The sequence below is a fragment of the Macrobrachium rosenbergii genome, chromosome 42 (assembly GCF_040412425.1).
Source record: "Macrobrachium rosenbergii isolate ZJJX-2024 chromosome 42, ASM4041242v1, whole genome shotgun sequence".
In the NCBI taxonomy this organism is placed as follows: Eukaryota; Metazoa; Arthropoda; class Malacostraca; order Decapoda; family Palaemonidae; genus Macrobrachium; species Macrobrachium rosenbergii.
The window spans coordinates 52,716,788-52,731,787 of record NC_089782.1 but is presented as its reverse complement, the minus strand read 5'-3'; the positions used below and the strand labels follow the sequence as shown (position 1 = coordinate 52,731,787).

Genomic DNA, 15,000 nt, shown 5'->3' with positions numbered 1-15,000 from the left:
AAAACCCCTGTGTTTATTGAAGTAATTCGAAGTTATGCGAAAGAGACAAGGAGAGAGAGGGGAAGATGAATTAACGAACAAAGCAAATGGCGAAAAAGAAGGGAGAGAGAGAGAGAGAGAGAGAGAGAGAGAGAGAGAGAGAGAGAAACACAAACTTAAAGGGGAAAACACACACACAAAAGGAAAATTGTAACGATATTTATGTTGGGTCCGGGGTGCGAGGAGGTGATTTAAAATGACGCGAGGCGTAGGAAGGACCTTTCGGTCAGTGGAGGGTAACAGCAGTCGAGAATGCCTCCCACTACCGACGAGGTCATGACATAGAGGTACACATAACTGCAGTAATTTGGAAGGTGGATCACGTACCATGGTGCCATCGATGATTCCTTTATTCTCTATTCAGTCTTTTATTGATTGCATGGTTGTTTTTTCATGTATTGCAGACATTCCTGTTTTTAGCGAGAATTTGCAACTAACTTTCATATCTATTAATAAGAATGGTCCAACCATAGAAAGCTTCGCAACCCATTCACCGATATGAATGGATTTTCATTGCCGCTGAGGTATAATCCAAAACGGACGAGTCTCTCTCTCTCTCTCTCTCTCTCTCTCTCTCTCTCTCTCTCTCTCTCTCTCTCTCTCTCTCTGCCATTATCGCCGGTAAATTATCACTGCGGATACTATTACCTTTGTAAAGAAATATGAATTTACGATCCAACCGCAACTGCAATCTGGGGACAGCGGTGCAGAACGGTTTGTATGCTGAAGTAACAACGCGCCTGCTAACCGCGACAGCCTTTTTGGAGACTTCCAGCTCGTATGTCACCCTTGTGGCAAGTTAGAAGTATGTGATTCCCGAAGATATATTCAATTGATGCTTCCTACGTCAAGTAGGGTTGGTTTACCCAACTCGCCTTCCTCCCCCTCCGCCCCCTCCCTTCCTTCGAATCCATGGGCCCTATTTTTAACCTAAGTAAGGTTTTGCATTCCCTGTTTAACGTCAGGCCACCGTACCCCCCCCCCCCCGCCGACATTTCCCCTCCTTTACATTTACGAGATGTAACCCACCTCCCAACCCGCCCACCCCTCAGGCGTTAAAGGCATAGTAGTTGCACTGCGAAAATACATTTAGAAAACAATATATATCATCTATTTACACATTATTTATTTGTTTATTTATTTATGTTTGCTCTAAATGTTCAGCTTTCGCATTCCACTCGCAACGTTGAGCTGCGAGGAAATTAATCCATGCAAACATTATTTCTGTTTGTACAGACTGTAATTGACTTATTTGTTCATTTATTTTGTATATTTAATGTCAGTCCATACAAGCAAATGTGAGATGTTTATCTTTAGTGATGTGTTGGTTTTACATCAATTTAATGCAATAAATCTCTCTCTCTCTCTCTCTCTCTCTCTCTCTCTCTCTCTCTCTCTCTCTCTCTCTCTCTCTCTCATTATTAATATATTCGTTTCATAGACTTAATGCTCTTTCTTTCTCCCCATCATTAGTATTATGTTCATATTATGACACTTATTTCTCCTTTTTGTGTTTTTTGCTGTGAGGTTTAGTACATTAATTTGTAACTTGTAATTTGACTGTTTTCCGGAAGGATTTGTGCCTATTTTGTCCCATTGGAATGACTTCAAATAAGGTGCCATTATCAATTTCATCTCGCGCTCTACCTACGGCGTATTTCATTGAAGTAATGGTCGCTCGCTATAGCAGAGTGAAGTCGCCCTCTTACTCCGGACTTTTATCATGATTTGACGGCGGCTTGTTACGTACGTCTCTTATATTTATTCTATTTCACAGGTTGTTTTTTACGTTGTTTACTGTTGGCTCGTGTGATGTCATCTTTACGCTTTGTATTTATAATTTTATATATATATATATATGTTTTTCGTCAGGGATCAGGTTTATTTGTTGTGTGCATGTGTCCGATAAGAGGATAATTTGATTTATTATATGGGTGATCATGTTCAGAAACCAGCAGCGATGTAAAAAACAAAAATTTTTTTTCTTATATTACATGCGTTGGCAGTTACGACCATTTTTTTAAACATATAGGAGTGTTATTTCTCATTCTTAAACATCTTAGTGCGCCTTCATATATGGATACGTATCAGTTTCTAATCACAAATATATCGCTTTATTCCGATGATTCCCAACTCACCTGAGCTGTCGACGAGCCTTCATTGCTCAGTCTTGGAAGCCAGGTCATGCTTGGGATATGAAGAGGAATGTACGTCACTTATCTCAGAGGGAAATTCTCATGTCCAGTTTCCTCTTGCGCTGCGTGTAACAGCTAAGGAAAAGCTGTTTTGTGTGTGTCTGTGCGTGCTTCTCGGATGTACGTCGAATTGCTCACCGCAAGATAGTGCGGAGCGATGCTCCTTGCTCCTGCAATAAAGCCATTTAAAATTTTTTTATACTCTCTCTCTCTCTCTCTCTCTCTCTCTCTCTCTCTCTCTCTCTCTCTCTCTCTCGTCTTAGTAAGGCCCCAAGAAGCCTCATAGCAGATTGTGGTATTTCTCCTCTCTCTCTCTCTCTCTCTCTCTCTCTCTCTCTCTCTCTCTCTCTCTCTCTCTCTCTCTCTCTCATTCTACGTCAAGAATCTTCATAGCAGATTGGGTTATTGTGATGAATTTGTTGTTTAGGTGCGTGTTCACGTATGTATACATACTTACGTTGCATTTACATTCACTCTTCGTTCATTTCGTTCTCTCTGGATCCCTGTTCTGCAGACGAAACTTCTCCCCTCTTTAATTCACGTTGTAAAAGGTCGTGTGTAATGACAACCGCTGATAATTCTCCATTCATGTGACTTGCAGTTTCTCCTTTCTTTTCTGGTGCGATGACTTTTTTCTCGTTTTCTCAAAAGGTGCATCTGTCGTCCAGAGAGCTTTGAATTTTCTTCTAGCCTCCTTCCGTTGAGTGAGATTTTTGGCGAAGACCCCTTTTCCATGGTGCACGAACATGCACTGAAGTTTGACAACATTGCAAAACTAAGAAATGCAGGAAAAAAAGGTAACGTTTCACGCGTCAACAACACTAGCCGTCATGTATGTAAGCAGGTTCAACCCGGAAAGTCGCGTATGTGTCATGACAGTTTCTCGGGTGTGTGTAATGGCCAGAGTCATGCCTTGGAATCGGGTCGCGCAAAAAGGGGGGCTGTGCCTTTTATATAGCGCTGTAAACATTTAACAGCCCGAACATGCAATGCTGTGAGGAGGAGGAGGAAGGAGGAGGAGGAGGAGGAGGAGGAGAAGTAGTGACTCGGCCAAGTGACGTCATGTAGGCAGAGAGTCCTTCAACCATAAAACCATGGTTGAGGGAATCTTGCATTGCTCGATTGCAACCAGAAATTTTTATTGGACTTTCGAGAATAATGAGGCAATGGTTGGCTCATTTCTGCTGAGCACACACAAGGGCAAGAAATGGCATTTTATTATGCAGTTTTTTCCTCCCCTTCTCGAGTACGTGGTGGTGTGTAATGCATCGCTGGAGGTTGGTTTTAATTAATGGTTTGTCTGGCTATGTGACTAAGACTCCAGTTTGGTGGATATGGAGCCACGTATGTAATTTGTTTATGGTGACGTCATCATACATTTCTCTACCATTTTTATTAATGGTTCACTTTTACATGGAAGACGTGATTTCATTTATGACATATGAATTGACTGAATGACTGTATCATGAATCTTTTTTTTAGTGTATTTACTTTTTTTCGTGAATATAGCTCAGTTGATAATCATAAATATTGTTATCTACGAAAATCAGTCAATCACAATGTTCCTTTGCATTTGTTCAGTCACTTAAACTTTCGTATTGTAGCCTTCATTTAACATGACTCGGGAGGTATCTTCATTTTAGCAATGACTTTTTAAATGAACCTCATACAGTAATCCGCCCCCTCTCTCTCTCTCTCTCTCTCTCTCTCTCTCTCTCTCTCTCTCTCTCTCTCTCTCTCTCTTATATATATATATATATATATATATATATATATATATATATATATATATATATATATATATATATATATATATATATATATATATATATATATATATATTATATATATATATATATATATTTATATATATGTATATATACATACATACATATATATAAGAATATAATTATGTATGTATGTATATATATAATCTCTCTCTCTCTCTCTCTCTCTCTCTCTCTCTCTCTCTCTCTCTCTCTCTCTCTCTCTCTTGGAATGTTCAAATGGTAACTTTTTAATTCCATACAGCCGGGTTAATAACTTAAATTCTCTATTGCCAAAACTTTTCTTCATCAGTGCACCAGTTGTTGTGTTATTATCTTTCTTATTTTTCTTAAATGCGCTGTGTAGCAGGGTCCTTGAACAGTGAGCATCCCTTATTACGTATCCGCTGGGTGTCGTGGGCAGGTCATTTTACATGCACCTGTCTTGGCCCATCCCTGGCCGGACATTGGGAACCTCGAAGGTGTGACCAGTCCCTCCTGGGATGGCGGTTCTGTCATTCTTGTCCGATGGACTTATCCTGCAGGAGTCCTACAGCGAGGTTTAAAATTTCTGAATTTTTTTACTTGTGTCTTTTGGTTTTTTGTTTGATCAACGTCTCTTCTAATAGCTAAGAAATTGGTTTTCAAGACGAGTAGGTTTCTGCCGTTCCGTGATTCTCTCTCTCTCTCTCTCTCTCTCTCTCTCTCTCTCTCTCTCTCTCTATATATATATATATATATATATATATATATATATATATATATATATATATATATATATATATATATATATATAAAAGTTTATAGGTTTAGTGTCGTATGATTTTTTTTTTACATTATCACCAGAAAATATTCACTTTTTTTCCATACTTGGAGAATGTCTTGCAGAAATGAATCACACGCTTGCATTTATCTATACATAAGCATGCGCGCGCACACAAAATATTCTTACAAAATCGGACAATTATTATGAAAGACTTTCCATCTGAGAATTTGAGCAAAATTTTCATTGTTGTCAAATGATGTCGATGTGAATGATGAGAGAGTTAGCATATACTGCATATTAATTTTAGGACATAGCAGTTGAGAGAGAGAGAGAGAGAGAGAGAGAGAGAGAGAGAGAGAGAGAGAGAGAGAGAGAGAATATGGGATGTCTACTATTCTTTGGTCTGGAATGTGTGGGGGAGGGGTGTTACTGGAATAGGGCTGATACGGATGGTGTTTGGAGAGTTGGGAGAGGGGGATAAGTATGGGTAGTGTGTGGGATAGGTTAAAGGAATGGGTGGTATTAGTAATTTAGTATTAGGATCCTCCTCCTCCTCCTCCTCCTCCTCCACCTCCTCCTCCTCTTCCTCCTCCTCCAGCCATGACTGGGGGCCCCTTTCAAGAGCAGAGCCTCGAGAGACAGCTGATCCATCTTCAACCCGATGATTAGCATGGAAATTCTGGGAATGCAGAAGCGACCGAGTACCGCCCCTATGCCCAGGAGTTGTAGGGGCGATACCATTGTTCCAGGAGTCCTTAGTATCGGCCCTAAGCGGCGGCAATCGCCGCGCCCCTGATTTGGCTGCGTTACCGAATTGTTTCCCAGCGAATGCAATGAGAGATTCGTAATGACTCCTGGACGAAATTGGGTATGTAATGAGCGTGGATTTCCTCTCTCCATCGGTGATCCGTTTTGCCTAATGAGGGAGATGATGATGGCTGAGCCCTCTTTTGGTGGGTTGTCATTGGCTAACAAGCTGTGCGATTGAGGTTCTTTTTTATGATGACAGGTATCCGGAAGCCCCCACCCCCTTCTCTGGGTTATCTCTTTCTTGGAGTCACATTAAATGACTTAAAGTTGGCCACTGACATTGGCACGGTTCTCGCAGGCACGGGAGACGGCCATTGCTAAGGATCACGAGGGTTCGAGCCGGTAATGGGAATTCCATCCTTAATAACAAGCGATGTCGGGGATTTTGCTGATCAAACGCCAATTACTGTCCCGCCGACGGTTCCCACATGTTGGCAACATGAAACCCGATTTACATATTATTACCGACTTATTTAATTTTGGGGATTTCATCTCTTCGTCCCTCTTTCCTTACCCCTTTCCCACACCCACCTACACCTCAACGCCCCCATCATTTTTAAGCGGGTGAGCTGCGGTTAATCTTGAGACGTGGCCTGTTTAGATTAAGTTTGTCTCGGCCGCCTTTCTTAAGGTTTGGAGGCAAAAGACATTTAATTAGCCTCCGTGTGAGCTTAAATTGGGGAATGGTGATTCGACATTTTTTCTCTTCTACGTCCATCATTTACTTCGTATTATCTTTTTGTTCATGCTTCTCCCTTTTCTTCGTTGGTTTCCTATTTTATACCTTTTTCCCCTTTTCATTTATGAAGTTTTCCTCGTCCTCCTCCTCCTCCTCCTCCTCCTCCTCCTCCTCCTCCTCCTCCTCCTCCTCTCAAGGTTCAACATCAGGTCAAGTTGAAGTAGACGAAAGTTCATTAATGGTTTAAACTTGACGTTGTTTGCTGACCAAACATTGTTTACAGAAAGCATTGTTTGTGAAATGTATATAGTTCTTTTCAGGTCATCGGGTGGTTGCTTTGTTTTGGTTATCTTTGGTGATAGATATTGGTACTTATTTTTCAATACAGACTTGCTTGGACAACCTTTTCAGCATCCCATAAATGCTGAAAAGTGGAAAAGTCCAGTGGAGAAAAGAATATATAAATATAAATTATATATATATATATATATATATATATATATATATATATATATATATATATATATATATATATATATATATATATATATATATATACTACATATATATATATATATATATATATATATATATATATATATATATATATATATATATATATATATATATATATATATATATATATAAACACTGTATAAATCCTACATGTAGAAAGTTCCTTAAAGTGTATATTCTCTGTAGAAAATATCAGCTGGAAAGTTTGAACCTACTGAACCGTGGAGAGAGAGAGAGAGAGAGAGAGAGAGAGAAGTCTAGGCGGACGAGCAGTCAGTTTTTTTTCTTTTTTAACTGAATCCATTTCACTAATTCTGCAAAGGATCGTTAAAAGATAGAGTAAATTCTTCATTATGGGTCTGTCTGTCTTTAGTGGTTTTAGGAAGATAACCATCACGGTCATGCGTAACGTATATTTTTTTATATATATTCTTCAACTTTTACGTAAGATATTTTTTTGCTATTTTAAATCACTGCCTCTGTTTCATTCGTAACTTCCGTCGTCACCATAGCACTAGCATGTAGCCATACGTTGCGTAGGTTTCGGAACAATAGAAAATAAATGCGTATATCTACAGTCGCCGCTGCTGACCCAGTCCTCCTTCCCTCCTGCTTCCCCTCCCTCCTCCCTCTATCTATCCACCAGACATGTGTCATCCAGATTCGCCCTAATTCATATTTCTTCGCTGTTTTTCCCTCTACACATCACGCGATAGAAATCCACACGGAGAGGATGAAAACCACTCTCATTCCCTTTCTGCCTTGTTTTCCTTTCTTTTCTCTTTTTTCTTCCTTTCCGTCTGCAATCGAAAGGCTCAAAGGAAAGAAGGAAGGAAGAAAGGGTTAGGGGGAGGGGGTTGTGTTGGGTGGGGGCGGGGAGGGGAAGGGGGTGTTGCTTCTTGTGGACCGTAATTAAGTATCGGGCGAACGAAGATTTAAGTTTCAGTCCGCTAGTGAAAACTGTCGTTTCTCCCGCCCAGTCCTCCAAGAGCTAAATGTCAGAGTTCATCTAGAGACAGCCACTGTTACTCCTCCTCCTCCTCCCCTCCTCTTCCTCTTCCTCCTCCTCATCAGTTCTTGAAGGATGACTTCTATGTGAGGAAAAAAGACAGCAGGGAGAAAGTTTGGAGGAAAGTTGACTGTACAGTATAAAAGAAAATCATCACCTACGCACACACACACACACACACACACACACACACACACACACACACACACACACACACACACATATATATATATATATATATATATATATATATATATATATATATATATATATATATATATATATGTGTGTGTGTATACACATCTATCTGTCTATCTATCTATCTATCATCTATCTATCTATATATCTATATATATATATATATATATATATATATATATATATATATATATATATATATATGATATTAAGGTTTAGATTTAAAGATTTAGAATAAAAAAGAAACTGGTGGGTGTTTGTACACGATACAATATTTATTATATAATTGTAATGTAGATAAATATATAGGGCGTTTACTTATCTATATTTCGTATGTACAGATTCAGATAAATACTAAGCCTCCTTACACTGTGTGGCTATGGAAGTGAAAACAAAATTCAGTTACAGCAGATAGAGTTAGAAGCGAAACCAATTTTCCTTGGACTGGGAGATCTTGGCCGTCGACAAAAGTTGCTGAAATAAAGAAAATGGACCCAAAACACGAGACTGAAAGAAAATGGGCGAACTTAAAACTCCAGCATATATAAAAAAAAAAGATTAAAAAACTCTTCTGAGTTTCAAGGTTGCAGGAACTCTAGAGAAAGATACCAAACTTGGAAAAAAACTCTGATTAATAATCTTCCTTTTAGGTTAAGATCGCTCGCTTTTTTATGTAATCTTTTATCCTCAGTTATCCCTGAAATGCTGAAATTATCGGATTTCGCTTACATTTTTTGTCTCCTTATGGATTTAATTATGGGTTTGGGCCAAGTTGTGTTCTGGAAGTTTGGATTTTTCTTATTTATTTTTTGGTGCCGCGTTTTCTTTGATTTTGAAGTTGCAAAGATTGAGTTTGAAAACACATGACCTGAAGTTGTGTTATTGTAGTTAGAATTTTATATTCGTTTTTATGATATCGTGTAAACTTTAATTTGAAGTCACATGAGTGAAGTCTAAATACCCTCATTTCTGTCAAATTTTGATTTTGACTTTGAATGTATAGGCTTGTGCTAATCTAGTAATGTATTTTTGAAGTTTTACTTATTTAATTTTTCCCCAGTTCATTTTGATTTTGAATATACTACAGTGAAATTTCAAAATCATTTAAATGCCTTCATCACTGATCTGAAGTTATAAAACTATTTTTAAAGTTTTTTATATTTCAGCCCTCCGCACATACTTTGATTTTGAACGTGTATTTTTTTCAAAGTTCTTAAACTTCTTCCTGGTTTTGCATTAATAATAATAATAATAATAATAATAATAATAATAATAATAATAATAATAATAGTATTTTTACTATTATCATTATTATTATTATTATTATTATTATTATTATAAAGGGTGAAAATCGCTTTAATATCAAATTGCTATATGTGACAAGGAGTCTGATTAGATGAAAGATGTAATCACACAGACACACGCACATAAAAGAAAGAAAGAAAAAGAATTTGCAGAGAAAGAGAAAGAGAGGAAGGGAAAAGATCTCGCTGGCTGTTGAGGAGGAGGTGGAGGAGGTTTGGCGGTGGGGTGGGTGTTGGGCGTTGGGGGGTAGAAAGGGTGTAGTGCCACTCATGACGACCGACAAAGGAACATTCCTATGGCACTCAGAAGGTGTTTAATTACAAACGGTTTCTCCGGAGGCACTCTGCCTGGCACTCATGTGCTGTTGTGTGATTTGGCACTCTTAGCTTGGTGGAGGGAGTTGCCGGATTTAAGGCATTTGTATTTATGATGCATGGCATTGATAGAGAGAGAGAGAGAGAGAGAAATAAACAACGATATATATATATATATATATATATATATATATATATATATATATATATATATATATATATATATATATATATACTATATATATATATATATATTTTTTTTTTGCTGGGCTATCCGCCATTATAGTTATTCATATTCATAGGTCTTCGTTTCCTCTAATAATTTCCGGTGTATGGACTTTTACAGCAACTGTTGCATTAATTATACCTGTTCATGAAGAATGATTATCTACTTATTCAGTAATTTTGTAGCTTAAGGTCTTAAGGGTTTTTTTTTTAACAAATTCATTTAGTTTTATGGTTTTTTCATTCTTGGTGCAAGAGGCAGTGGGTCGCAATAATGCCCGAACGCCTTTGATACAAGTGAATGAGGACTAATTTCCGAGATATTTCTTATTCAGTTTTGTGTATTTTTTTTTTTTTACTATCATTTACTAACATATTTTTTTCAGTACATCTCATTATATATCTTCTAACTCCTTGATTTATTCAATCACTTTGCTTCGATTAGGCGGTGGTCATTATATTTCAATTTTTTTCTGGTGTTTAATGTTGCGGTCCATGTCATCCAATATCGCGCGTTATGACACTCAGCTCTAGGAACGTTCTTCTTCTACCGCAAACACTCGCCAAGGAATGACGCACCTCACTTCTGTCATATTATGCAAATTATTTCGATCATCTCGATACATGAGCGAGGATGATGGCGGAACTTTTCAGAACGGACGACGTTCTCTCTCTCTCTCTCTCTCTCTCTCTCTCTCTCTCTCTCTCTCTCTCTCTCTCTCTCTGTGTGTGTGTGTGTGTGTGTGTGTGTGCGCGTGTGTGTGTGTCAGAGATTTGAAGAGGAAGATACTTGAAAGACATGTTTATTTATGTTTTTGTTAATTTTTTGCCGGTTTAAGAGATTTACTACAAAACATGAAAAATACCGGTTATTTATTTATTTATTTATTTACTGAACTGTTTCCTAGGAGAAAAAAATACCTAACCAGGGACGTCATCTACATCAGTCATTCTTTTCGAACTTGATACCAACGTCAGACAAGAGAGAATTACTGCTTCAGTACGTCGAGCGAGTCTGCATTAATTCTGGCTTCTTACTTGCATAGAGCAAGGTTAACAATAGCTCCACGAGAGATCGAGTGAATCTGTTTATGCAGATCGTGTAGGTGGGAAGCAGGGCATTATTATGGGCTCGTCCTAATGAACGGAGATAAAACGTAATTAGGAGAGATGAGATGAAAATAAGTGATAAGGCGAACGATGATCTTGGAGATGGGCCCTACAATCAGTGGTACTTTTCCGCTAGATACTTCTAGCAAGATCCAGAACATAATATTATGTGTGGTGTGAGAGAGAGAGAGAGAGAGAGAGAGAGAGAGAGAGACAGACAGACAGACAGACAGACAGATTGCTCTCTACGTATCTTTTAATTTCGTGAAAAAATACAATCAATTTTGAGAGTGATGTTTGTATGAGAGAGAGAGAGAGAGAGAGAGAGAGAGAGAGAGAGAGAGAGAGAGAGAGAGAAAGTTAAATACTCTTTAGACATCTTTTAATTTCTTGAAAAGAATGTAATTAATTCTGAGAGAGATATGTGTTTCCTTGCTTGCTTGCGAGACAGACAGACAGACAGAGAGAGAGAGAGAGAGAGAGAGAGAGAGAGAGAGAGAGAGAGAGCGAAATTGCTTTCTCCCCACCCCTTAATTTCCCAACATTAAGCTTGAGTTTTGGCCCTCACCTCAGCACCGGACGTATTGCACCAGCAGCCTATAACCAGACATGATAATTACGAATAAACCTGATTTTGGAATGTTAGAGGTGTGTTAGTTTTAACCAAGACCTTGGCTTTAAACAGACGATTGGTTGAAGCATCGGGTCTTCAGCCTTCAGGGACCAGATAAATTATTCAAGTTGCTTGCTGTTACAGGGTGTATGTCCGAAGTAACATGGATAGCAGTATGTTGCATACGGAGCACTGATCAACGAAAAAAAAGATCGGGTTGTCCGACAAGAAGAGGTGTCTGTATTTTATATCAGAGTGCGCGTATGTTCATATGTGTATATATATATATATATATATATATATATATATATATATATATATATATATATATATATATATATATATATATATATGATGTGTGTGTACACATACATATACATGTATATATGTATGTATACACACATACATGCATACATACACACACACACACACACATATATAATATATATATATATATATATATATATATATATATATATATATATATATATATATATATATATACTGTATATATATATATATATATATATATCTTCTTCTTCTTCTTCTTCTTTTAACGTGCTTTTTATTCCCATTTTTGTATGGGGTATGCCTAAGGACTTTTTGATTTGGCTTTGGGGTAGATATCGGCTGCCCTGCCTGATATAATATTCATGTATCATACCCGACCCAACGCCCTTTCTTCCCAGCAGCGAGAAGTTATATGGCGATAGACGTGTGATGTTTGTTATGTTTTAGAAGGTGTTGTAGTGGCTTTGTTTTGTGTGTGTATTTAGTCTGTATTTGCTTTTTAAGCAAACCTATCCGTTGATTACGTATATAATATGTCTACACGGATAGCAAAGTGTCTGCCTCTCTGATCAGTTGGCTGCGGGTTTGAACTCGCGCCACAGACCTCTACGAAGTCCGAAGCTGCTGCTGTATGAGCCATCGAGGCTCATCTATATATATATATATATATATATATATATATATATATATATATATATATATATATATATATATATATATATATATATATATATATATATATATATATATATATATATATATGTGTGTACAAACAAAGGCAGCAGTTGCTAGTAAAATGGGGACAGAAAGTAGAGTGTTCATACTTTAACTGAAATTCCAAACTAAATATGACTCTAGATAAGCAAATATTCACTCTCTTTTTTTTTATCTTGAGATATATTGAAAGATAGCATCTGCTTTCTTTGCACTTAGTAATCACGAGGACCTCGAGTTTGTTAGAAAATGTACGACTGTTTGTAACTGGGCGCTTGCGAGGATATATGAATGTTGGTGCATGAGCGCCTTTGAGAACGTAAGTGTGTTTTTCCTGTGCAGTTTTTGCGTGTATTTATGTGTGTTCCATCTTTCTGATCTCATCTAATGGTTCTGTAATCTCATTTAGGAAGTTTGAGTCAGTAATAAGCATTTCCTCAGAATTTTTTGTGGTATATTTTTTCAACGCAGTCTGGATGTGTTGTGTGGCCTCGCGATCCTCCGCTGTTGTCTTGCTTAGAATTCTCTGCTTTGGAAGGCGTTCGTTCGAAGTGTCTTTTAATCTTTCTGTCACGTTATCAATCACGTTTAATTTCTTAATTTTCCACTAAACGTTGCAAAGAAATGTTTGGTTTATTTTTCTATCAGAGTTTTTTTGAAGTCTTTTTGTATCCTGATGCATTGTTATATTTAGACATTCCTCTGTTCTGTTTGTGTTATCCGAGTAATGTTTTATTTTTTTTTTTATAAGCAATTTGTCGCAGTAATAAGTATGAACTTAATTTTCAGTCACTCCTTGTGCTCTAAAAATACCTATTACTGTTTTATTTTTCTCGTTTTAATGGCTGTTTTTATTGTAATTAGGTCATAATATCTCTCATGTCTGTTATCATAAGTACTAATGAAGTCACTTACCATCACTGATATGGTGCCATGTTATTTCTCTTGATTTCGTTGTTTTTAGCCTAATTAAGTCTTCGCATATCTTTTGTTTGTTATCTTAAGGCCAATTACCCAAATCCTCTGCATTTCTTTTTCTTCAATTTTGCATCGAGTATCCTTGACCCTGGGTTAGAAGCTTTGAGATCTGTGTCATTCTGAAGTTCTCTCGTGAGGCGCAAGGTGATTTTCGCCCTTACCGTAGACGCCTCTGAAGTCCCGCTTATCCCAAACCTCTACTCAAAAATGGTATTCCGTCTTTTCCGAAGCGCAACATGATGATGATGTTGATGAGGATGAGGATGCTGTTTGCGTATGATAATCAATTCGAGATTGTAGCAATGCGATTAGACTAATTCACGTCCATTATGCATTTGCGCTTTCATTTTTCACTCTTTTTCATTATTTTATCGCGAAAAATATGGTCGGTTCACATTTTCTTAGAGGCTTTCAGGAATATATAAAGAGAGAGAGTTTATTGCAAGTGCTACGATGAAAGAGGTGAAACGACAGATTTATGGTTTTGCTAGTGGATGTCACTTGTTTTTATTTTCTGTTGGATACTAGTTACCTTTTTTCTTTATTTTTATTTATCATGTTTATGGTTTTCTTTTTCAAAGATTTTTTTTTATGTTTACCACTTTCATATTTGATATTGTTTCTATTTTCTCCTAAGGCGTTACATTACTACTTACATACTTGTTTTGAATGAACTTTTAGTTCGTGTATTACCTACATATTCAAGCATTATTATTATTATTATTATTATTATTATTATTATTATTATTATTATTATTATTATTGTTGTTGTTGTTGTTGTTGTTATCATTTTTAATGTATACAGATCAACAAGAAATAAAACCCCCATCTTAAAGACGCATCTCTGTCTTCTCTCTCTTTCAGGCGGCGCTGGTGTGGCCTCCAGGAGGGGAGGGGTCACACAACAAAAGCGCTGGGGTCGCTGGCGGCGTGGGTGGGTCTTCGCCCCCCGCTTCCCAGCAGGCGGCCCCGCAGGGGCTCGTCCACTGGATGAGCGTGATGGCTGAGCACATGAACAACCCCCACCACGATGCTGTGCATTATATGTGGAATGGAGTGGAGGTAAGTGCTGCCACCAGCATTATTATTATTATTATTATTATTATTATTATTACTTTGTCTTTGTGTAGGGATATATATATATATATATATATATATATATATATATATATATATATATATATATATATATATATATATATATATATATATATATAAAATATTAAAAGTGTTCTCGAAAGCTCGGCTGTGCCTCTGTTAATTTCTAAGAAATAATAATGTCTGGAATTTTACCACGTCTTCTGGCTATCCTGTTCCTCCTTAAATTGAAGTTTTCTAGACACGACAACATAATCAGTTAGTTATATATATATATATATATATATATATATATATATATATATATATATATATATATATACTGTATATGAATGTACATATACAGTATATATATATATATATATATATATATA

The 15,000-nt window shown here is 37.0% G+C and overlaps 1 protein-coding gene across 5 annotated transcripts in view; it reads left to right on the top strand.

The window, feature by feature from the left end:
• LOC136828426 (zinc finger protein rotund-like) overlaps window positions 1-15,000 on the top strand; it is a 505,572-nt gene that overhangs the window by 276,695 nt on the left and 213,877 nt on the right. For all 5 annotated transcript variants that reach the window (XM_067086470.1, XM_067086471.1, XM_067086466.1 and 2 more), the window contains one exon: window positions 14,393-14,590. In XM_067086470.1, the coding sequence (XP_066942571.1) occupies window positions 14,393-14,590 (198 nt within the window). The remainder of the gene's footprint in view (window positions 1-14,392; window positions 14,591-15,000) is intronic.